Source organism: Cetorhinus maximus, chromosome 11, assembly GCF_964194155.1.
Source record: "Cetorhinus maximus chromosome 11, sCetMax3.hap1.1, whole genome shotgun sequence".
In the NCBI taxonomy this organism is placed as follows: Eukaryota; Metazoa; Chordata; class Chondrichthyes; order Lamniformes; family Cetorhinidae; genus Cetorhinus; species Cetorhinus maximus.
The window spans coordinates 36,219,327-36,244,983 of record NC_135889.1 but is presented as its reverse complement, the minus strand read 5'-3'; the positions used below and the strand labels follow the sequence as shown (position 1 = coordinate 36,244,983).

The window sequence follows — 25,657 nt, the reverse complement described above, 5'->3', positions numbered from 1 at the left end:
CAGTGCTTTGCTTTTGGCCTTGCATTACCGGTGCAGTTTACTGCATCATTCAGTGAATCTGTTCGTGCAAAAAGAGCAGAGTTGTGAAAGCAATCAGGAGCTGCAGATTTCATACCCAATTTGCAGATCCAAATGTAAATCCATGACTTCTGGTGAAAGATCATTGACCTGAAACATTCACCGGGTTTCTCTCTCTGCATATACTGCCTAACCTGCTGAATGCTTCCAACATTTGCTGTTTTCAATTGCAAGTTTCCAGCATCCACAGTATTTTGCATTTTGCCTGAATAATTAAACATTAATGTGCACTATTAATGCCAATCGATCACAGCCTTGGATTTCATTCATTCATTCATATGTGCTTTTCTGAAGGCAGATTGGCTCATTGTCTGCCGCTGCTTCATCCTGAGTCGCTCCCTTGGCAGGATTTTTTTCAGTGCTGGTTTGCCATTGCCTTCCACTTTCAGGAGCATGGCAAGGAGGCAGGGAACATTAGATTTACACCCTTCCAACTTACTTCTCTAATTTGAACTTTACATAAAAATCATAGAATCTTTAAATGTTTAGTACAGAAAGTGGCTATTTGGTTCCTCATCTCCAATATGGCTCTCTGAAACAGCAATTTAGTTGGTTCCATTTCAATCCACCACCTTTCGCCATAGCTCTGCAAATTTCTTCTCTTCAGGTGCTTATCCAATTCCCTTTCAAAACCCCTGGTTGAATTTGCCTCCACCAGACTCTCAGGCAGTGCATTCCAGATCAAACCACTCACTGTGCAAAAAAGATTCTTCTCATTTCGCCATTGGTTCCTTTGCCAATCACCTTAAATTGGTATCCTCTGGTTGTGAACCGTCCTACCAATGGGAAGAGTTTCTCTCTATCTACTATGTCTAGACACTTTTTGATTTCAAACACCTCTATAAAATCTCCTTTTAACCTTCTCCCTTTAAAAGAACAAACCCAGCTTCTTGTAAAAGATTCTCATAAATCTTTTTTGCACCCGCTCTAAAGCCTTCACATTCTTCCGAAGGTGTGGTGCCCAGAATTAGATGCAGTACTCCTGTTGAGGCTGAACCAGGGTTAAATAAAGATTCATCAGAACTTATTTGTTTTTGTACTCTCTGCCTCTCTTTATAAAGCATATGCCGTTGTTATCACTTCCTCAACCTGCCCTGCCACCTTTAACAATTTGTGAACATATACCCCCGGGCCACTCAATTCTTGCACCCCTTTTAGAATTATACCATTTATTTTATATTGCCTCTCCTCATTCCTCCTGTCAAAATCTACCACTTCACGGCATGTAGCATGTGGGAGCTGGTGGACACCAATGTAACCCATGGCAACCACATCTGCAATAAGTTGTCTGCAGCTCGAGGACCTTCAGCTCAGAGTTCATGAGCTGGAGTCAGAGCTTTGGGCAGTGCGATGCATCAGGAAGGGGGAAATTTACCTGGATACTTGTTTCAGGAGGCAATCATGCCCCTTAAGCTAGGTACTTCTGATTTGATCTGTGATCAGAAACAGGAGGTTGTGACTGTGAATGAGGCAGCGATGGGAACAGAGAAGGTAGTAATGGAGGACCCTTAGCCACTCAATTGTCCAACAGGTTCGTGGTTTTTGCAGTTTATGTGGATAAGTGTAGGGAGTGCAGGGTGGACCATGGCACCATGGTGCAAGGAGCCATGCAAGGGGGTAGTAAAATGGAATCTAGTTGTAGTGGACAGTGTTGTTAAGGGGTGGGGGGGGGGGGGGGGGGTGTGGTAGATGCTGTTCTCTGCAGCTGAGAGCATGAGTCCTGAAGACTGTGTTGCTTATCTCGTGCCAGGGTTAATGACATCTCCTCCAGACTGGAAAGAAATTTGGAATGGGAGGGGAAGTATCCTATTGTCATGGTCCATGTGGGTACCAACAACATAGGTAGGTCTAAGAAAGAGGTTCTGCTGAGGGAATATGAGCAACTTGGGGCTAAATTAAAAAGCAGAACCACAAAGGCAATAGTCTCTGGACTACTATCTGATTCATAAGCAAATTAGCATAGGGTAAATAAGATCTGAGAGTTGAATGCGTGGCTCAAAGATTGGTGTGGGAGAAATGGGTTTTGATTCATGGGGCACTAGCACCAGTACTGGGGAAAGAAGGAGCTGTACTATTGGGACGTCCTTCATCTGAACTTTGTTGGGACCAGTGTCCTGGTGAGCCATATAACTAAGGCTGTAGGGATGGCTTTAAATTAAATAGTAGCAGGGAGGGTTCACATGAGGGGAGATTTGGAAAGTTAAAGAGAAAGGACAAGGCAATAGTGCAGTGTAGTGATAGGGGTAATGGTAACCAGGGTGTGACAGGAAGGAACAACACATGTAAACTTAAGAGTGTGCCAGCAAATATGGTCAGACTCGAGAAAATGGTTTTAAACTAACAGAGGGGGAGGAGAGTTCAGGTTAAGAGAGATTTAGAAATGCAAAGATAAAAGTTGAGGCAATAGAAAAGTATATTGATGTGGGTAAAGACAAGTTGAGTGGGACAGGAAGGGACAGAGAGTTTAATTGTAATAGTGATTCAGAGAGGGAGTAGTAGTGAAAAAGTTAAATTTAAGTCACTTTATCTACATGCGCAGAACATCCACAATAAGATAGATGAAGTAGTGGCACAAATAGAGGTAAATGATTTAGATCTAATCGCCATTACAGAGATATGGTTACAAGGTGGCCAAGGTTGGGAAATAAATATTCCAGGGTACACAACATTTCAAAAAGACAAACAGAATGAAATAGGAAGAAGGGTAGCCCTGATAATAAAGGATGACATAAGGAAATTAGTGAGAAAGGATCTTGGCTCAAAAAAATCAGGAAGCATAATCAGTATGGGTGGAGGTTAGGAATAACAAGGGTCAGAAAACGCTGATGGGAATAGTTTATAGGCCCTCTAACTGTAGTTTTGGTGTAGGACAGAACATTGAACAAGAAATTATTGTAGCTTGTAACAAAGACAATGTAATAGTTGTGGGGGGGCCTTTAATCTTCATACAGACTGGGCCATTCAAATTGGCAAATATGATCTGGAAGATGAGTTTGCAGAATGCTTTTGTGACAGTTTCCTGAACAATATGTTCTGCAAACAACAAGGGATAAAGCTATTTTTGATCTACCATTGTTCAATGAGGCAAGGTTAATTAGTAATGCCATGGTAAAACATCCACTGTGAAATAGTGATCATAATACAAATGAATTCCACATTAAGTTTGAAAACAACAGGAATAAGATAACAAGCAGGGTAGATAAAGGGGAACCAGTAGATGTAATATTTTTGGATTTCCAAGAAGCATTCGATAAGACTACTTAATAAGAGCCCATGGTGTTGGGGATAGTATATTAACATGGATAGTGGATTGGCTAACTAATATAAGACAGAGAGTTGGGATAAGGGGGGCATTTTCAGGATGGCAACCTGTAACTAGTGGAGTGTCATAGGGATCAGTGATGGGGCCACAATTATTTACAATATATATTAATTACTTAGATGAGGGAAATGAATGTACAATTGCCAAGTTTGCAGAATACACAAAAATAGGAGGGAAGGCAAGTGGTGAGGATGACACAGAGAGTCTACAGAGGGATATAGACAGGTTAAGTGATTGGGAAAAAACTTGGCAGATGGAAAAATTTTGGGAAAATGTGAGGTTATGCACTTTGGCAGGAAGAATAGAGGAGCTGAATATTATTTAAATAGAGAAAGATTGCAGAAGGCTGCAGCACAGAGGAGTTTGGGAGTTCTTATGCATGAATCACAAAAAGCTAACATACAAGTTCAGCAGGTAACAGGGAAGGCAAATGGAATGTTGGCCTTTATTTCAAAGTATAAAAATAGGGAAATCTATACAAGGCACTAGTTCGACGACACCTAGAATACTGTGAACAGATTTGGTCTCCTTATCTAAGGAAAGATATACTGGCATTGGAGGCAGTTAGGAGAAGGTTCAATAGGTTGATCCCGGGTATGGGGGGATTTTCTTATGAGGAGAGGTTGAGTAGGTTGGGCCTGTACTCTTGGAGTTTAGAAGAATGAGTGGCGACCTTATTGAAACATATAAGATTCTTAGGGGGCTTGACAGGGTAGATGCTGAGAGGTTGTTTCCCCTTGTGGGAGAGTCTAGGACCAGAGGTCATAATCTCAGAGTAAGGGGTCGCCCATTTAAGATGGAAATGAGGAGGAATTTCTTCTCTCAGAGGGCAGTGAATCCATGGAATTTTTAACGCAAAGGGCCGTAGAGGCTGCGTCATTAAGTAGCTTCAAGGCTGAGATAGACGGATGTTTAATCAGTAAGGGAATCAACAGTTATGGGGAAAAGGCAGGAAAGTGCAGTTGAGGATTATCAGATCAGCCATGATCTAATTGAATGTCGAAGCAGACTCGATGGGCCGAATGGCGTGTTTCTGCTCCTACGTCTTATGATCTCATGGTCTTAACGACATTCTCCAATCACAAACAAGAATCTTAAACTTAAACAAAGCCAATTACATAGGTATGAGGAGAGGGCTTGCTAAGGTTTGGTAAATAGACCAAAAGATGCGGTTGTGGAAAAAAATGGGGGAAACATTAAAAAAAATTCAAAATGATCAACAAAAATACATACCATCGAAAAACAAAAACTCAGTGAGAAAGATCCATCCGTGGCTTACTAAGGGGAGTAAGGATAATATTAGATTAAAAGAAAAGGTTTATAATGTCACACAGAACATTGGTGAATCTGAGGATTGGCAGTGTTTTAGAAACCAGCAAATGACCACCATAAAGGTGATAAAAAGGAAAATAGAATATGAGGGTAAACTAGCCAGGAATATAAAAAAAGATTGTAAGAGCTTTTTGCAAGTATATGAAAAGTAAATTTTGGTCCCTTAGAGGCAGAGGCAGGAGAAATTATCCTGGTGAATGAGGAAATGGCAGAGGAATTGAACAAATATTTTGTGTCTGTTTTCACAGTAGAAGACACAAGTTACATATCAAAGATAGAGGGTAACTGAGGGGCTAATAAGAGTGAGGAAATTAGGGTAATTAATACCAGCAGAGAAAAAGTACTAGAGAAACTCAAGGGACTAAAATCCGAAAAATTCCCAGGACCTGATGGCCGACATCCTAGGGTTCTAAAAGAGATAGCTGCAGAGATAGTGGATGTGCTGGCTATGATTTTCCAAAATTCTCCATATTCTGGAACAGTCCCAGCAGATTGGAAGTTAGCAAATGTAACACCACTATTAAAGAAAAGATGGTGAGAGAAAACAGGGAACTACCGATCAATTAGCCTGACATTAGTCAACAGGAAGGTGCTGGAATCTATTATTGAGGAGATCTTAGTGCACTTAGAAAAGTATAGCATGATTATAACAAGTCAACATGGTTTTATGAAAGGGAAATCCTGTTTGACAAATTTATTTCAGTTTTTTGAGGATGTAACTAGAAGGGTAGATAAAGTAGAACCAGTAGATGTAATATACCTGGATTTCCAAAAGGCATTCGATAAGGTGCCACATAAAAAGTTAATACACAAGGGCTCATGGAGATGGGGTGATATATTGGCATGGATAGAGAATTGGTTAACGCACATGAAGCAAAGCATAGGGATAAATGAGGTGTTTTCAAGTAGGTAGGCTATGATCTGCGAGGATTAATGCTGGGACCTCAGCTATTTACAATATATATGACTTAGACAAAGGGACAGAGTAATGTATCTAGGTTTGTTGATGATACCAATCTAGGTGGGAATGCAAGCTATGAGGAAGACACAAAGAGGCTGCAAAGAGATATAAACAGGTTAAGTGAGTGGACAATAAGATGACAGGTAGAGTATAATGTGGGGGATTATTCACTTTGGTTGTAAGAACAGTAAGGCAGAATATTTTTAAAAAGATTTGAAACTTGTAAATGTTGAGGTTCAAAGAGATTTGGGTGTACTCATAAAAGGAACTCAAAAAGTTAGCATGCAGGTACAGCAAGCAATTAAAAAGCAAATGGCATGTTGGCTTTATTACAAGGGGATTGGAGTACCAGAATAAAGAAGTCTTGCTACAATTGTACAGGGATTTGGTGAGACCACATCTTGAATACTGTGTGCAAATTTGGTCTCCATATTTAAGGAATTATATACTTGCATTGGAGGCAGCACAGTGACGGTTCACTAGGAACTGTTAAATGCTGGCCTCGCCATTAATGCCCACATCCTGTGAAAGAATTTAAAAAATAAGATTACGGACTAGTTAGTTAAACGCGATTTGTATTTAACAATCCATGATGCTTTTCTTAATTAATCCAAACATATCCAAATGTCTGTTAACTTTTTCTAGATTATTGCATCTAAAAGCTTTTCCACCACTAGTGAAGCTGACTGGTCTGAAGTTGCTGGGTTTATCCTTGCACTGTTTTTTGAATTCTACAATTCTCCAGTCCTCTGGCACTACCCTTATACCTAAGGAGGATTGGAAGAGCCGATCCTTTGGTTGGCATCCCATGTCTCTGCAATTTCCATCCTTACTTCTCTCAAGTATGCATCAGACCCTGGTGTCATATTACAGCCAGCCTTTCTAATACCTCTTTGTGAATTTTAGTCCATCCAGTGTCTCAGTTACTGGTTATGATGAAAGTTCACAATCTGAAACTTGAACTCTGTCTCTCCACAGACACTGCCAGACTTGCTGAGTATTTCCAACATTTTCTGATTTTATTTCCGATGTCCAGTATCTGCAGCATTTTGCTTTTGTCTCATTTATCTCCTCTGGCAGTTGGGAACTGGGCATGCGCACTCTGTCCCTCCCTGATGGCTGCAATGGTCTCAGGCGCCTCCAGGAGGCGCAGATACTCGGCGCCGCCGCCCTGGAGCGGAACTCTGGACCGAGCCGCTCGGAGTGCGGAGCTGCTGTCGAGGCCTTTCTCTCCGCGGTGGTGCTGCTGCTCCAGCTGGGTACCGCAACGATGACCAGGCCCGGTTGGGCACCGGCGGCCAGTCGGCTTTGGAAAGTGCCGGGTTTTGAAGTGCTGAGGTTGAGCGGTGTGTCGGGCTGGGGCTCGGCCAACAAGAATGACCTGGTGCTGGGAGTCGGCGACAGCAACCGGACCGGAAGCCGGCAGCATGTCATCTACTTCCCGGGGGATGTGCAGGTCGGTGCGGAGGCCGGGCAACCTTCATTCTCTCTTCCTCTCCCCGCCGCAGTCAATAGCTCGGGCGGGCAGACCCGGTCCATTCTGGGTCCGGCCTTGGGGGGCAGCCAGTTGCAGTTCCATTTTACGCAATGCTGCGCTGGTATTTGGTTTCTTTTTTGCTTAAATCTGTTGGATATTTATTAATCACTGGGTACTTTCCCCTGGGGAATGCCAGTGGACCTGCTCATCAACTTTGGATTCCGCCCAAGTGTGTGTTTTTGTTTATTCCATCTGAGGGTTTAATTAAATTTCATCCAGCCTTAGTATCTGCACAGCCTTGCCTTAAGCAGATTTTTTATAAAGATTTAATTCGTTTCGAGGTTGACAACCTTTATCAGGTCTGTTTTATATTTATAAAAACAAAAAGCTAAAAGCTACTGCGGATGCTGGAAATCCAAAACAAAATAAAAACAGAATTACCTGGAAAAACTCAGCTTGCTGAGTTTTTCCAGGTAATTCTGTTTTATATTTAACCTGAAATCATTTTTGATGCTGGACAAAGGCCATTCACCATTAGTGGCATGTGCCTTCAGCTGCCCCTACTCTTAGGAATTTCCTCTCTCAACCTCCACCTCCCTCTCTTTTGAAGCCTCTCCCTTAAAACCTACCTCTTTGGTTATCTGTTCTAATGTTTCCTCCTTAGGCTTGATCATTTTCATTTGGATAATTATATCTTGGGATGTTTAACATAAGTTGTGAGCCAGACAATTGAATTAGAGGGCAGATTGTGGGTCTGGACAAGAAGGATGACAGATTTCCTTCCCTAAAATAGATTAGTGGACTGGTTGCATTTTTATGACAACCCAATAGCTTAATAAACACCAAACAAACTTTTTATTTTGGATTTATTGAATTAACTGCATTCAAATTTGAACTTGTTTCCAGGCCTCTATTATTAGTCCAGTAGCATAACCACTATACTACTGTACCCGCTCCGGTCTGTTCTTTGAATACTCTAATAGGGGCAAGAACACTGAGGTGGGGAAGAGTGAATAGAAGAAATGCTTAAGGGATGCTCATGAAGTTGTTTTTGACAACCATACCCCAGATTTTAAGTTAGGTTAGTGAAATCTTGAATATTGTGACTTTTAATAAAAATATTGAGAAACTAAGAATTGGTCAAGGATCAAGGCCTACAGTGTAGGGGACATCCAAGTTGAAAAGATTAAAGGAAATAACAAGGTGAACCAATGGATGATTAAGTGACACCAAGTTGGGATGTTTCTATATATCTGAACATTGTTGGAGGAAGGGCAAACAAGACAAGGTAAAGTGGTCATGGGGTGGGGAAGGTATTGCATAACAGACTATAATCTTAATTTCAGCAAACTGAGAATCTAGTTTTTCCATGTGATTATATTGCTTTGAAATGATAGACAATTTGGAATTGTTGGATATAGAGTTTGGTGCTGACTGGAATATATATTTCTTATCCAATGCTTTTCCAGGTGAAATAAGGAATGCAGAAGAACATTGAGAACAAATTAGTTTGAGTGATCACACTCCATTTCCTAGTGTGCATGGAGTTAGAAAACTGAACTGTGTCTAATTTGGCAGTAATTAGCATTCTCAGTCAAATGCCATAAGTATGAGAAAGGAAAGAAAATGTTTTACAATATGAGATACTTATGAAGTTGGGACTGAGGCTGTTGGGAAAAGTAGAGGAAACTCAACTCTACAATTAGCCTGGGAAAGTTTGTTTCTGACGCTGGGTTTGTGAATTGATGAGTACCAATTGGGCAGGGTGGTCTTGGTGAATTATAAATCAGATGTGAAGCCAGAGGAATTTTAAATTTTGTTAACCTATTGAACTGGGAGATAAAGCGGTAGGGACCTGTATCTGTCCTTTTCAATTAACTTTCGCTGGGATGTTTCTTTATCCAACTTGAAGTCTCCTTTCACAGCTGAAAATCTTTGGCCATTGGAGAGTACATGTTTGTCAGATCTAATCAATTTGAAAGGGAGGCTGCTACTATTTTAAGGAGGAAAAGAGCTCAGAAAAATCATAGTGATGCTTTACAGGCGGGAAATCATATTGACGAGCTACAAGCTTGGTGCTTTGCAGGTAGATAACCGATTCCAATTGGATACAGTATACTCACTATTAGGCTGCAGCTCTGTTGTAGAACTGAGTGCAGGAAAGTCACAGATATGCAGACAATCTTAGCTGCGTGTGTGTTTACTTCAGGTTACTGTCTCGAGGTTCCAATGACCACAGCCTAGCTGTTGTCTAAATTAGAATTGCTACCATCAGAAATAGTGCTGCATTTATATATAGGTAAGATATTGGAGGTTGTGTGATCACTGTTAACAAAGTACAGCATCTTGCATTTTTAATAGTGCCTTAACATATTGAAAAATCCCAGGGTGCTTCACAGGAGTGTTATCAAATGAATTTTGACCCTGGGCCATTTAAGGAGATAATAGGACAAAAACTTGGTCAAAGAGGTAGGTTTAAGGAACAACTTAAGAGTAGAAGTATGGAAATGTTTAGGGAGAGAATTCCGGAGCTTAGGGCAAAGCAACTAACAGCATGGGTGCCAGTGGTGGTGCAGTTAAAATCAGGGATGAACAAAAAGCCAGAGTTGGAGGAGAGCAGATATTACAGATGTTAACACGGTGCGCACTCTCTAGCTTTCAGGACAAAGAATTGAAGCCACTCTGTAATCAGCTGTAACCCCACCTCCCCATTTAGTTCCACTAACAATGGTAAATCAATCCTAGTATTGTGTATGTGATCCTGGTACGCAATAGGCAAACTATAATTTCTGTGTTGCATTTTTAGTGAGGAGGTGGCCACAAATGATAGCTTGAAAATTCAAAGAACTATCATTGGATTGTAGTATCTTTTTGTCAAGAAAGCAAAATTATTAAACTTGTCCTGTGTATTGGTAAGAATATGTGAACTTTCTGATATGAATGGTGATTTGGTTTGGTAAAAATTTAATGTGCATTATGAGCAGATGAATGTGATTTACAGACAGACTATTTTAAAGCACTGCATTTTGTGAAATAGGGCCATTCAACTTAAATTTCCAGCACATGAAACTGAATTTAGTTGTTGCAATTGACATCTTCTGGTTATAGAAAGGTCTGCTCACAGAGGACATGGCTTCTGGAATTCAACAGTTCCTCAGATGCAGGGACCATGAAAACACCATTCTAAAGATGATTTTCGGCCAAACAGTGTAAGGTTAGGTAGATCTTAGGAACTTTTGCTTTGCCTTTTAGGAGGGCAAGGAGAGAAAGAGTCTGACGTGGCAGGAAAGAACAGCAAATGCTGAAAATATGCAGCAGTTCAGACAGTATCAGAAAAAGAGGTTATTAATGTTTTGGATGTGTACATTTCATCAGAAAAGACAGTTCAGTAAACTTGACAAACTATAAATGCAGCTGAAATTGAAACAGACTGTAGGCAAAGCTAAGTGAGTTTTCTGGCTGTGGAGGAGAAAGAAAGAAGTTAATAGAATGTTACAAAGGATGAGGGACTTCAGTTAGAAGGAGATATCAGAGAAGCTAAGATTGATTCCCTTGGAGCAGAAAAGGTGAAAGGAATTTTAGTAGAGCTGTTCAAAATCTTGAAGGATTTTGATAGAGTAGATAAGGAAAAACTATTTCCAATGACAGGAAGTTCAGTAAGCAAAGGATATCGATTTATGAAAAGAACCAGAGGTGAGAGGAGGAGAAACTTTATACATAGTGAGTATTGGTGATATGGAATGCACTGCCTGAAAGTGGTGGAAACAGGTTCAATAATTTTCAAAAATAAATTGAATAAATACTTGAAGGGGAAAATTTGTAGGGCTATGGGGAAAGGATTAATTGAATAGCATGCACCATGAGCTGAATAACCTCATTCTGTTGTGTCCCATTCTATGATTCGGTGATCACTACAATTTGCTGTTAAATATCCTATGTCTATCTCATCGTGCAAATGACAGCAATCTTTTACGGTACCATGGGACAGTGTTTTCCTAGTACATGCTCACTCTTTGCTTGTATAGGACATTAACATTTATATAATGTGTGAGATCAGTGGGGCTTTGGGTGTGCAAAAGGTGAATTTTTTTTAATAAATTGCCTAATGGAGATGATATAGTTGATCAGCTCTGAGAGTTTACGCTTGAAATCCATTAAGTTTCTCCTCCTTTTTCTTCCGCCTTGTTCCACATTTGGCGATTGGTATGTTGCCCAAGTGGCTCGTCATATCAGTTTAGACAGTAACCATTGGTAGGCTTTTGCATTGTTTCACTGGACATCAACCAAATTTAATTCTGCCTTGATGTACATGTGTGCGCACTTTCTAACAGCTGCCACTTTCCAGGAGTGGGACTTCTGGCTCATTTCATTGCCCTCTCCCTTCCCCCAAAAAATTGGAGGCACTGAGGCGAATTGTGGCAGCAGGCCCAGCAGTTAAGTCAGCGCAATCCTGACTGGTGATCAAACTTGTTAATTTCCTGGTGTGTAACTCTGTTCATAGCAGAGGATGGAAGTAAAGTTGTAGCCACCAATGGAATTCTGATTGGCTGTAAGTTTTTTAAAGTCCATTTGACCCATTTATTCTATATCCGAGCTGAAGTTTCCAACAGAAAAAGGGATACGGTTGGGAATGTGATGTGGTTTGGCTCTGAATCTATGGTTACAAAGTTTCAATAATGGTAGGTGTCAACTGATGACAGCCTGCATTCAATACATTAACCACATTTAAATATAATTTTGATGCAATCCACAAATCAGCTATGTTCATAACTCCTTCGCATACGTATGAAAATAGTTCTTTAAGCTAGTAGTTCAAAAATGTTTGTCTGTGGAACATTTAAGATAGGTCAAAAACCTCTCAGACTACCTACTGGTCTTACCCCAACTGTTATTGCGTGTCACTGCAAAAAAAACTCAATCAATGGGAAGAATGGCACTGCTTTTGATGAGACATCAATGAGCTGATGTCTGGTTCCAAGCTGGAGAGCAAGAGTCTCATGTCAGATTCCACGTTTAGCCGGTTCTCCCTTTTTGATAGTAAGTTCTAACTTGGGCAGTGTAGCTTTCTACAACTCTGCTCCTTGAACTTAGAATTTAAACATAGGGTAAGTCATCACTTCACAGTCCATGATTAATTGAACATGCATAAACCTACGTAACATCCGTGTCGTGCAGTTGTTGCCACAAAATATCCCCGGATCTTTCTGCACTGTCAGCAGCTAATTCAGTAAAACCTTATTTTTCCGGTGCCAAGGATTGTCATTTAAAAAATAAGATGAAAATCATGTATGATATACTCTAAAACTATGATTTTGTGTCATGCAAAAAAGAGGTTGTGTTGGTCCCTATTGCAGGCTTGCTTGTGCCTGGCACTCAGGCCTTTGCCAGATTTTGCATAGTCCAAGAAACCTAGGGAGGATAATATAGGTTCATAGGGAACATTTCTATTTAACTCCTTTAGTTACGTATAGCAACATGGTTGAAGCTTACACGTTGGAAGTTCAGGTTAGCGATTACCAAATTGAACTCCCAGTGCACTCAGTATTTTTATTTTGTTGTGGATTATTTACCTCCACTACCCAGCACTGGAAGAAAATATTGGGACATCCTCAGAGTTTCTAGAATTTTTCTCATGTGTATTAGAGATTTGATGCTTTATACTATTAGGATAATGATGTGCCTTTCTTAATTGGTCTTGGAATGGAGAAACATGTGGAAGGTCACATTATGATTTACAATGAATCTGAACCTGTTATATTATTTTGTCAAAACAAGTGCCGTTGAAAGACATGTATTGAATGTGTAATACTGAGGGTGCAGGTGATTGATTGGAACTCAGTTTTTCAAATAAAAGTAGAAAAACCTGTGCAAAATATATTCATCCACACCTTAATTCTAGGTAGAAAAAACAACTAACACTAGTGTCTCAAAGCATAAAGTCTAAATTTTTCTCACTGTGACAGCAATTGATGCATTTAATTATTTTTTTAGAATTATCATGATGAAATGATACGCCATCCAGAAAACATCCGCTGGCAGCAGTGGAGTCTGGAAGAAGTTGCTGCTTTGCTGTTCCGTCGCTTTCCTGACAGTCACATCTGGATCATAAAGGCTTCCCGGATTCACCTACATAAGTTCAGTTGCTACGACAACTTTGTGCAAAGCAGTCTGTTTGGTGTGCCTGAACATAACTTGGACTCTAGGGCTTTCAAGCACCTTCATGCACTCTTGACCAATGCTTTCAAGCAGGTGCATAGTATCCTACATACATGGACAAAACCTAGTGAAAGTGCTCACAGTTCCTTTGCCATTGCACCTGATGAAAGCTCCAGTACACATTGTGAAACACCAAATGGTTTTGCAGCTAAAAATAACCTGGGTATTTCCGATCTGGAGTGCGCTCATCCTGGAACACAAAGAGAGTGTGAAGACTTGAAGTGTACCGATCCTTCATTGAAATTTATTTTGATTGGTTTCAGCAAAGGTTGTGTGGTTTTGAATCAGCTGCTGTATGCATTGCGTGAAGCAAAGAAAGACGAGGAACTAGCTGCCTTCATTAGTAATATCAAAGAAATGTATTGGTTGGATGGTGGTCACGCTGGAGGAAACAACACCTGGGTCACCAGTCCTGAAATCTTGAAGGGATTTGCAAAGATGGGTATTCCTGTGCACGCACACGTTACACCTTATCAAGTGCGGGATGAAATGAGAGCTTGGATTGGAAAGGAACACAAGAAATTCATTCGGCTCCTTGGGGAGTATGGTGCAAAAGTGACAAACCAACTTCATTTTGAGAACGAAGCCCCTTCTGTGGATAATCACTTCAGGGTGCTTCAAACGTTCAAAGCTGCTTTGGATCCATAGTGACAGAATTATTCCACGATGCTCTGTTTCAACTGTTCCCAGTGAAGCAGAGTAGAAAAATCATGACAAGTAAATGTGTTTAATAGTTTGAGGGCTGAGTAATTACATGTAATTTTGCCTACTACAAATCTCTAATAGAGACTAATCTGTTTTATGTACGTTGAAGTACTGTCTTGTTGCATTTATTTTGCATTTCTTTCTGTTGCATTCTGTTGACTTCCTGTAATAATATTGATGGGTGCAATTGTCATCAATCTTCAAAAAACAATTAAAACTCTGGTTTCAGGGGAAATGTGGGACAACTGAATTTTTGTACTAACCCAGATCAACTGAATAGAAAAGACAAACTAATCCAATATATTGAAAATGCCTGAGGTTATCTTATTATGAGCATTCTAACACTATTGCTGGACCTCCCTTCCAATATCGATCCTCCAAAAGTGCTGGAGGAACTACACACATGTCCTAACATGATGAAGGATGATCGTCGATGGTGTGAATTTCAAAGGGCATGGGGTGAATCCCAATGGCTAGATTAACATTTTCCCAAAATCTTTCCAGTTCCTTGTTGCCTCTCATGATCTGAATCTTAGTAACCTCCTGGGTGATGCTACTTGATTATCAAGTTACTAATTAAAGTTTAATGACTGGAAATAAAAGGTATATAGAATTATAGAATAGTTTAATACAGAAGGAGGTCATTTGGCCCATGCCAGCTCTCTGCAAGAGCAATTTAGCTAGCCCAAGTCCCACATCCTGTCCTCGTAGCCCTGCAAATTCTCTCTTCAGGTGTTATAGCTTATGTACAAACATATGAATTAGGAGCAGGAGTAGACCATTCAGCCCTCGAGCCTGCTGCACCATTCAATAAGATCATGGCTGATCTGATTGTGGCCTCGACTCCACCTTCCACCTCCCCAATAACCTTTGATTCCCTTGTTAGTCAAGAGTCTATCTATCTCTGCCTTAAAAATATTTAATGACCCTGTTTCCATTGCTTTCTGGGGAGGAGAGTTCCAAAGATTCACGACCCTCAGAAAAAATTCTCCTAATCTTTGTGTTAAATGGGGGATTCCTTATTTTAAAACTGTGTCCCCCTAGTTCTAGTCTGTCCCACAAGGGGAAACATCCTTTCAGCATCCACCTTGTCAAGTCCCCTCAGGTTCTTATGTTTCAATAAGATCACATCTCTATCTTCTAAACTGCAATGGACACAGGCCCAATCTGTCTGACCTTTTCTCGTAAGATAACCCCTCCTCCCGCGCCACCCCGCGCCCACCTATTCAGAACCTTCTCAGAACTACTAATGCAATCATATCCTTTCCTCAAATAAGGAGACCAAAACTGTACACAGTACTCCAGGTGTGGTCTCACCAACACCCTGTACAACTGTAGCAAAACATCCCTACTTTTATATTCCATTCCCCTTGCAACAAACAACACTCCATTCCATTTACCTTCCTAATCACTTGTTGTACTGCATACTATGTTTTTGTGATACATGTACAAGAACACCCAGATCCCTCAGTACCTCAGTTCTGCAAACTCCATTTAAATAATATACTGCTTTTCTATTCTTCCTTCCAAAATGATAGTGTAGACATTGGACATTTAACATGTGCTGGTGTCATGAAATACATCTTTTGACTTTTACAGCAGATTTCATTGGCTGTTCCTGGAAGTAGACCTTGCATACCTTACGAAGTGCTGCCTGATATCTAATTAAATGTTGGCAATACTTGTAGATTAGTTTGTAACAATCTCTATCAACTACTGAAATATAATTTTGTCAGCATGTAATTCTCTTTTGTAAGGAAAGAAATGCACACTATCAGACCCCCACTCATTCGGAACTCATTAATGATTTTAAAATAGACAAGGTAGTATACTTTCCTGACTTATGGATGTTCTAAATTTGTAGCCAACTAAGTTGAAGTGTAGTAATAAGACAGTGAGTTGCACCTTCCACCCTCCTCAATTAACACCACTCACTTTCTATTTAAAATCTTTTCAGGTGCTATGAATATTGTTTTATAAAATAAATTGGACACGGACAGAACCACTCGAAGGACTTGCACTACTGAAAAAGAGTTTAGGCATAGCCAGGTAAGTTTTTTTAATCGGAGTAGTATAACTTCAAAACTGATAGCTGAGACTGAAAATATATATAGTTCATGCACAAGCAAACATGCAGACAAATCAGGGGCAAAGTTAAATCAAAAGAGGAACAAAATTGAAAGAGGGTGATGCCATACAACCAAAAGAGCACTTGAACTGTTAGGCGTAAACAATCGTAGCTCAAAGGGCACCCATGAGTTAAAATAGGTGAATTAGAGAAGTAAGGTTTGAAAGATGAACAGAAGTATACATGAGATGAAGTCATAAAGTGTGTTTTCTGTAAGATATTTGTGGAGACCGCTAGGTTTAACAAGGGTGAAGTGATGTGATCCTCTCCTGATATATAAACTTTATAAAAAAAAAAGTGTTATAGCTTCAGAGAGTAGACCACAGGGGCAGATATTTATGAAATGGCCAGGAAAACATTGACCCTTAACAATGGCCCATCAGGGATTGGAGCTGGGAACCAGCATGATCAGAAACCAAGTTGCTACACAAAGACCAGTATTGAGGGGATAGTGGAGGGTTTAGAGTTGGTTAGAAATGTCTGTGAAGCTACCCAAGAGATCACATTAAATTTTAGTCAATACAGCAGGAAACAAAGGGCTACAAATTTGATTGCCCCTGAAAAGGGGCATGGGAACCATGATGTGTGATTAACCTGTGCCTGTTCAGAAGTAATGTAGAGAGCACATAAACTTCTTGCTGGTTGCTTATGTACATGATGGTCTGCAGCCCAGTGCTAAACACTAGTATGTGACTGCATGCCCCAGCAGGGGCCCTAAGTTCATGTGAGGCTGCAGTACTTAAAACCAGCCTGCGGCGCTTCTTAAAGGGGTGGTACATAATGGCTGTAATAGGTACTGGAAGTGGCTGGGGAAGTGTTTTTGACTCTCAGAAGAGCAAAGATGGGATAGCAGAGTGAGTTCCCAGATTTTCCAGTGCAGAACTTGCTCTAGTGCAAGAGGTGATCAGGAGTAGAGAGGTCAACTTCCCACAGGAGACCAGAAGGACTTCCAGACAAGCACTTGGTAGGGAATGGGAGCAGAAAGCCATGGAAGTTAATGGGAACAGTGTGGCTCCAAGAAACTGGATGTAGTGATGAAAGAAGCTTAAAGACTATACAGGTGGGTCAAGGTCAGTGAATTCATCTTCAAATGTCATATCCTTACAACTGAGCCACAAGCCTCACTGCACTACACATTATCACACACCTACTGATAACCCCTGTTTTAAGTGCATTCTGATAATATGTTTCCCTCTTAATGAAGATAAATCGAAAAACGTACTCAAACTGCGCAACATTTCATTTTGATTTAATGTGGTTTCTTTCCATATGATGGAATGCTGTGCATGTACAGTTTGTTGCACGTGTGCAGTGCGCCATGTTTGCAATTCCAAGCAGTCGTGCATACATTGAAAACTAAATTGCTTTCTGTGACAACGCTAGAAACTTCATTGTGAAGATTATGCATCACTGTATAGGTGTCTTATTTTCACTTGCAGTATTTTAAGTTTTATTTAACATTCACTGCAAATCTGTTCTTCAGTGTAAGAGATGATATCTTGGAGGGGGCATCGAATGAAGCTTTGTGGATAGAGCTTAGGAATAAAAAAGGGGCAACCACATTATTAGGTGTTTATTATAGACCCCCAGATAGTCAGCAGGAAATTGATGAGCAAATATGTGCACAATTTGTGGAGGTGTGTAAAAACAGTAACAATAGGGTAATTATATTAGGTGATTTCAACTTTCCCAACAATAATTGGGATAGACATAGTGTTAAGGGCTTGGATGGAGTGGATTTCTTGAAATGTGTACTGGAGAACTTTTTAGGTCAATATGTAGAGGGTCCAACAAGGAACAGTGCAGTGCTGGACCTAATTCTGGAGAACGAAGCCAGGCAGGTGGCTGAGGTGGTGGTGGGCAAGCATTTTAGCGATAACGACCACAACATGGTGCAGTTGAAGTATGTTATGGACAAAGAAATCGACAAGTTGCAAAAAAATGTTTTGGATTGGGGGAGAGGGGATTTTAGTAAAATAAGGCAGGATCTGGCTAAGGTAGACTGGGAACGGTTACTTGTGGGGAAATCTACAGAGGAACAATGGAGGGTGTTCAAAAAGGAAATGGGGAGGGTACAGGCTAAACATGTTCCCTCTAGGGTGATAGGAAGGAGTAACAAGCCCAGAGAACCATGGATGACCAGAGATATTCAGGTTACGATGAGAAGGAAAAGAGAGGCTTTTAGCAGGTACAAGGGAAGCAAATCAGCAGAGGCATTAGTGGAGTACAGACAGTGCAGGGTGGAGCTTAAGAAAGGAATTAGGAGAGCAAAGAGGGGATATGCGAAAGCTCTGTCTGGTAAAAGTAGGGAAAATCCCAACGTATTCTATAAGTATATCAATGGGAAGAGGATAACCAGGGAAAGAGTAGGGCCCATAAGGGACCGGGGGGACAATCTATGGGTGGAGCCAGAGGACAGCGCTAGAGTGTTGAACAAATACTCAAGAGAATGAGGATGAAGGTTTTGATCTCGGGGAGAGAGACTGCGAGGTTCTTAAGCAAATTGATATAGGGATTGACAAGGTATTGGAGGTGTTGGCAGGCTTAAAAGTGGACAAATCTCCAGGTCCAGATGATTTGTGTCCCAGACTGCTGAGGGAGGCAAGGGAGGAGATCGCAGGAGCTCTGACCCGAATTTTTAATTCCTCTCTGGCCACGGGGGAGGTGCCAGAGGACAGAGAACGGCTAATGTGCTTCCGCTATTTAAAGAAGGGTTGTAGAGATAAGCCAGGGAACTACAGGCCAGTGAGTCTCACGTCAGTGGTAGGGAAACTATTGGAGAAAGTTCTGAAGGAGAGTATCTATCTCCACTTGGAGAGGCAAGGTTTGATCAGGGATAGTCAGCATAGCTTTGTCAGAGGGAGGTCATGCCTAACAAATTTGATTGAATTTTTTGAGGAGGTGACCAAGTGTGTAGATGAGGGTAGTGCAGTTGATGTAGTTTCTATGGATTTCAGCAAAGCCTTTGATAAGGTCCCACATGGGAGACTTATAAAGAAGGCAAAGGCATATGGAATACAGGGTAATTTAATAAGGTAGATTCAAAATTGGCTTAGTTGTAGGAGGCAGAGGGTGATGACAAAAGGATGCTTTAGTGACTGGAAGCCAGTGTCCAGTAGCGTACCACAGGGATCTGTGCTCGGTCCCCTATTATTTGTCATTTATATAAACAACATAGATGACTATGTGGGGGGTAGGATTAGTAAGTTTGCGGATGATACAAAGATTGGCTGGGTGGTTAACAGTGAGGTTGAGTGTCTTGGGCTGCAGGAAGATATAGACGGGATGGTCAAATGGGCAGATAAGTAGCAGATGGAATTTAACCCTGAAAAGTGAGAGGTAATACACCTTGGAAGGAGTAATTTGACAAGGAAGTATTCAATGAACGGCATGGCACTAGGAAGTTCTGAGGAACAAAGGGACCTTGGCGTGTGTGTCCATAGATCTCTGAGGGCAGAGAGGCGTGTTAGTGGGGTGGTGAAAAAGCCATATGGGACACTTGCCTTTATCAATTGAGGCATAGATTACAAAAGTAGGGAGGTCATGTTGGAGTTGTATAGAACCTTGGTGAGGCCACAGCTGGAGTACTGTGTGCAGTTCTGGTCGCCACATTATAGGAAGGATGTGATTGCACTGGAGGGGGTGCAGAGGAGATTCACCAGGATATTGCCTGGGATAAAACATTTAAGTTATAAAGAGAGGTTGGATAGACTTGGGCTGTTTTCATTGGAGCAGAGAAGATTGAGGGGGCGACCTGATCGAGGTGTACAAGATTATGAGGGGCATGGACAGGGTGGATAGGGAGCTGCTGTTCCCCTTAGTTGAAGGGTTAGTCACAAGGGGGCATAAGTTCAAGGTGAGGGGCAGGAGGTTTTGTGGGGGATGTGAGGAAAAACCTTTTTACCCAGAGGATGGTGACGGTCTGGAATGCACTGCCTGGGAGGGTGGTGGAGGCGGGTTGCCTCACATCCTTTAAAAAATACCTGGATGAGCACTTGGCACGTCATAACATTCAAGGCTATGGGCGAAGTGCTGGTAAATGGGATTAGGTAGGTAGGTCAGGTGTTTCTCACGTGTCGGTGCAGACTCGATGGGCCGAAGGGCGTCTTCTGCAATGTGATTATGTAAGTGATTTGTACTGTATAAAATTTACCCTAATCATATCTAAGTGACAGCCCTGGTCACTTAGAGGAAGACCATTAATTTAGAGGTTAAGCTTAATGTGCTTAGGGATCTTGAATAAAGTGATTGTGTGATTGATACTGCTAATTCCATGAACCTGGCTGAATCTACTGTGCATACATTAGGAAAACTCAAGAGAAAATAAAGATCAGTAGTCAGAGTGCTGCTCCTACAACTGCCATAAGGTTGCAACATCTGTGCAACTTTGTGATAGAGAGAATAGAGCACTAGGTATTTGGATTGAAGATCAATGCCAATGGCAAATTCCTTTAAGCACAGCCTAATTTGAGAATTTTAAATTAGAGAAGGGGGAAGCAGCTTCAAATGCACCATTTAAAGCAAGTTCAGGCTTACTTGAGCATTTCAAGAGGAGGGCAAACTTACATAACCTGATTTAAAAACAGAAAATGCTGGAAAAACTCAGCAGGTCCAACAGCATCTGTGGAGAGAGAAACAGTTAATGTTTCGAGTCCGTATGACTCTTCACATGGACTCAAAACGTTAAATCTGTTTCTCTCTTTATAGATCCTGCCAGACCTGTTGAGTTTTTCCAGCATTTTCTGTTTTTATTTTGGATTTCCAGCATCTGCAGTATTTTGCTTTTACGTCGCCTGAAATTTACTGGTGAGGGAGGAAGTGTTGACTCAAGTGCCGCAGATGCATACCTGCAACTTTTAAGACTATTATTGAAGGGAGGTCACTTACTCTGACAAGTCTTCAACTTTGATGAGACAGGTCTCTTGGAAAAAAATATGTAACGGAACTTAATTTCTGCAGAAGAAAGGCATGCTCCTGGGTTTAAGGCTGTGAAAGATAGGAATGATAGGTTTTTGGATCCAGTACTGAGGGAGATTTTAGATTAAAACCTAGGCTTTTGTACTGCAGTGAAAATCCAAGCACTTTAAAAGGGGTTTGTTAAGGCCTATGATATATTTATTTATTCATGGGATGTGGGTATCGCTGACTGGGCCAGCATTTATTGCCCATCACTAATTGCCCTTGAGAAGGTGGTGGTGAACTGCTTTCTTGAATGGGTCTAACAAGAAAGCATAGGTAACCAGGAACATTTTTGAAGATGAGTTTACTTCTTACTTCTACCTTGCTGGTGAAAATTATTGCTAAGCTAAGAACATTGTCTAGAAGGAACAATGCTTTATAGGCAATGTGTCTGGATATGCAATTAACTTAATTATTTGTCTGTTAATATCAGGATTGAATTTCTCCCAAAGAATACTGCAGCTTTAATCCAGCCCATGGATTAAGGTGCAATCACTTCATTCAAGGCACATTACCCCAAGGAAGACATTAGCCCAGTGTTTGCTGTGACTTGGATAAATAAATCTATTGAATGTTACAGAGCAAGCTACACGGAATGACAAAAGTTTTCCAAGAAAAGTCAACCATTGACTTCAAACACCTTAGACTCTCCATCAGCTCTCCTTCCATCAGCCCTCCCTCCAATTATGGCTACCAAGTGAGATCACAATGAGTCTTCTACAGACAGACAACTAATTTTCAATTTTCACACTGTACAGTACTGTAAATGCCAATTTATCACTTTGTTACTTATTCCTGTGTTTGTTGTAATACCTAAATTACATTAAATACATTAAATGAATGCATAAAATAAGTTTTTAATCTAAAAATTACAGATCAGGAATGTAACCCACCCTTATTACATGCTTCGTTATGGGAAAACAATTTTCATTTAACATGTCTTTTAGCATGCTGTTTTTCAGGAACACATTAGAAGTGTGAAATGAGGGACAGCTGTACCAACAGTATCGATCTCAACTCGTACTCAACGTTCATAGCTGCACCTCACCCTCACACACTTCACTGCTGAAAACCTCATGCCCACATTTTACACCTGCCACACTGCCAGTTATTCAACCATGACAAGCATATCACCCAAAAACATTGCACCACACTCAATGACACACTTCAATCTCTCTCATATGACAAATGTCAACCACAGGCAGCAGCACTTAGCCTGTGGGGGAAATGTACAAGTGTATGCCCTCACCCCCCCCCCACCCACACGGAAGATGGTAGTTGCTAGCTGCTGACGATATCAGAATGCACCTTTTACTTTCTCCCACTGCAACTCTATCCTTGTGCCTTTCTCCCTGCATCTACCCAAGAACTGTAACAAAAACAGAAAATGCTGGAAAAACTCAGAGGTCTAGCAGCATCTGTGGAGAGAGAAACAGAGTTAATGTTTTGAGTCTGTATGAAAAACCAGGTGGGTTTTTATGACAATCTGGCCATGGTTTCATGGTCATCATCAGACTTTTAATTCCAAATTGTTATTGGATTCAAATCTACCATGGTGGGATTTGAACCCCAGTCTTCAGAACATTTTCCCTGTGTTTCTGGATTACTGGTCCAGTGACAATACCACTATGCCACCACCTCCCCTCAAGAAAATGCTGTGATAGTCCATAAGAGAGGGATAATGAAGTGTGGGACTATTGTGCCATAGGAGTCTGGGTTTGTATTCACTGGAACATGGTGTTGGCTATTGCCTCCCTTCTCCTCTTCCTTCTCTTCCCAAGATGCTCGCTAAATCCCTGGTGGCAAGTGCTGTGCTTTCATGATGATAATGTTGTGGTGAAAGCACCATAAATCAGGACACCTGCTCTAGCAAGTACTGGATGGCTTCTTCCAAGCATTTGTAGCTGTGGAATCATTGCTTTAATGCCCCAGTGATCTGCTCGATAATGTTTCCTGTGGCAGCATGGGTCCCAATGTATGTATGTATGTGGGTCATGTGTGGTTGGGTTGTAAAGTGGAGTCATGAGCCAGGTGTAGAGTGGATAGCCCTTGACGCTCCATCTGCTTCTCTCTGTTTAGAGAGAACACCATGTACTTCCCTCTTCTGGCATGAAGAGCTTCTGCCATGTCTCTCATGCAACATTTCACTGAAAACTGGGAGATGCTAGGTATGTCACCTGTTCCAGTCTGGAAGGATCCCAATGTGCCAAAAACCAGGGTTATCATTGCCTCTGGCAGTACCATCCTTACTTTGCTCTGAGACTGCAGATCTGGTTCCTAGAAGTGGCAGAATTATATAAGCACCTCATTCATAAAATTCTTTCGAGTTATCAACAGTCACAGATTGCAACTCTTTCGAGTACAATCACAGTTCTTGGTTTCCGGGAGTGGGACATGAACCCACAACCCTCTGATTCAAAGGTGAGGGTGCTATGAACTGAGCCACAGCTGACACCAGCAGGACAAATCCAACCCAGCTAATTACCATCCCATCAGTCTACTCTCAATCATCAGCAAAGTGATGGAAGGTGTTATTAACAGTGCTATCAAGTGGCACTTACTCAGCAATAACCTGCTCACTGATGCTCAGTTTAGGTTATACCAAGGTCACACAGCCGCTGACCTCATTACAGCCTTGGTCCAAACATGAACAAAAGAGCTGAACACCAGAGGTGGGGTGAGAGTGACTGCCCTTGACAACAAGGTAGCATTTGACTGAGTGTGGATTCAAGGAGCTCTAGCAAAACTGGAGTCAATGGGAATTGGGAAAATCCCCATTGGTTGAAGTCATACCTAGCACAAAGGAAAATGGTTGTGGCTGTTGGAGGTCAGTCATCTCAGCTCCAGGACATCACTGCAGGAGTTCCTCAGGATAGTGTCCTAGGTCCAACCATCTTCAGCTGCTTCATCAATGACCTTCCCTCCATCATAAGGTCAGAAGTGGGGTTGCTGATGATTGCACAATGTTCAGCACCATTCAAGACTCCTCAGATATTGAAGCAGTTGGTACCCATATGCAGCAAGACCTGGACAGCATTCAGGCTTGGGCTCATAAGTGGCAAGTAACATTCATACCAAACAAGTGCAAGGCAATGACCATCTCCAACAGGAGAGAATCAAACCATCCGCCCTTGACATTCAATGGCGTTACCATCACTGAATCCCCCACTATATTTTTTTATTCATTCGTGGGATGTGGGCTTTGCTGGCTGGGCCAGCATTCATTGCCCATCCCTAATTGCCCTTAAGAAAGTGGTCACCCACGGTGGTCATCCAGCGACACCCACATTACGTGAAATAATTTTTTTAAAATCCCAGGTGACACACATACTGCTACTGGCCCAGGTGGAGATAAGAAAAATGCACCGGAATATTTTACGTGGTAAGGCTTTCCACCAGGAGTCCTTCTCCTTCTCCTCTTCCTCCTCTTCCCTTAGCAAGCAGCTTGTCCTCTTATTTGATGCCTCTGTCCTCCCCCCTCTCATGTGCAGCCCAAGGGGGATTGCAACAATAGCAGCGATATCTGGAAACGAGTGGTATGCTCAGAAGCGTTTCACTCACAATCATCACCTTCTCCTCGTGCATCATCACTCCCCGCAGACTTCATTAACTGTAACCAAACCCTCAAAACACCCAACACATCCACAAATTCAAACAGAGCCAGTAGAAAGTAATCATCAATTAACTGGCAAATTGATGATCCTTTTAAGTACTGCTGGTGGGGAGTCCTTCCTGAACACACAATCAGGTGTCAGCTGTGGCTCAGTTCATAGCACCCTCGCCTTTGAATCAGAGGGTTGTGGGTTCATGTCCCACTCCCGGAAACCAAGAACTGTGATTGTACTCGAAAGAGTTGCAATCTGTGACTGTTAGGGAGGTGTCAGCTGTGGCTCAGTTCATAGCACCCTCGCCTTTGAATCAGAGGGTTGTGGGTTCATGTCCCACTCCCGGAAACCAAGAACTGTGATTGTACTCGAAAGAGTTGCAATCTGTGACTGTTAGGGAGGTGTCAGCTGTGGCTCAGTTCATAGCACCCTCGCCTTTGAATCAGAGGGTTGTGGGTTCATGTCCCACTCCCGGAAAACCAAGAACTGTGAATGTACTCGAAAGAGTTACATGCGATCTGTTGATAACTCGAAAGAGTTATACCCTGAGCTAATACAATACAAACTGAACACACAATGAACTGAGAGAGGTTAAGGGAGGGCATTAGCTGGCGTGGAGGTCCAAAATGATAGCACTGGCATCAAATCAACACTACATGCTGACTGATGTCATGATCCGTCTACTCTGCATACTTCCAGTGCATACCTCTAACACCTGCACTGATGCCTTCATCAAGATAGCAGTTGTCAAGGGCCATGCTGCAAGTGAGTGTGCCAAGCCTGGATACCATTTTGGTGGCATAACAACATCAGTAGTGCCAAAACCTTTGGCACTGTGAAGTTGGAGCCTAATTTTGTGGCCACTGTCTCATAC

At 41.6% G+C, this 25,657-nt stretch overlaps 1 protein-coding gene across 1 annotated transcript; it reads left to right on the top strand.

Annotated features, from left to right (window-relative positions):
• The first annotated feature begins 6,259 nt into the window (after nt 1-6,259).
• On the top strand, nt 6,260-14,326 carry c11h2orf69 (chromosome 11 C2orf69 homolog). Its single transcript, XM_078551808.1, has 2 exons — nt 6,260-7,149; nt 13,162-14,326. The coding sequence occupies exons 1-2, from the start codon at nt 6,787-6,789 to the stop codon at nt 14,032-14,034; spliced, it is 1,236 nt and encodes a 411-aa protein (XP_078407934.1). The 5' UTR covers nt 6,260-6,786; the 3' UTR covers nt 14,035-14,326.
• The last annotated feature ends 11,331 nt before the right edge of the window (nt 14,327-25,657 follow it).

What these genes read in the sequence shown, in the direction of transcription:
- c11h2orf69 (XM_078551808.1), top strand. Translation starts at nt 6,787, where the DNA reads ATGCGCACTCTGTCCCTCCCTGATGGCTGCAATGGTCTCAGGCGCCTC. An exon ending in ACTTCCCGGGGGATGTGCAG is followed by an intron (nt 7,150 to 13,161) that starts GTCGGTGCGGAG and finishes TTATTTTTTTAG; the next exon opens with AATTATCATGATGAAATGAT.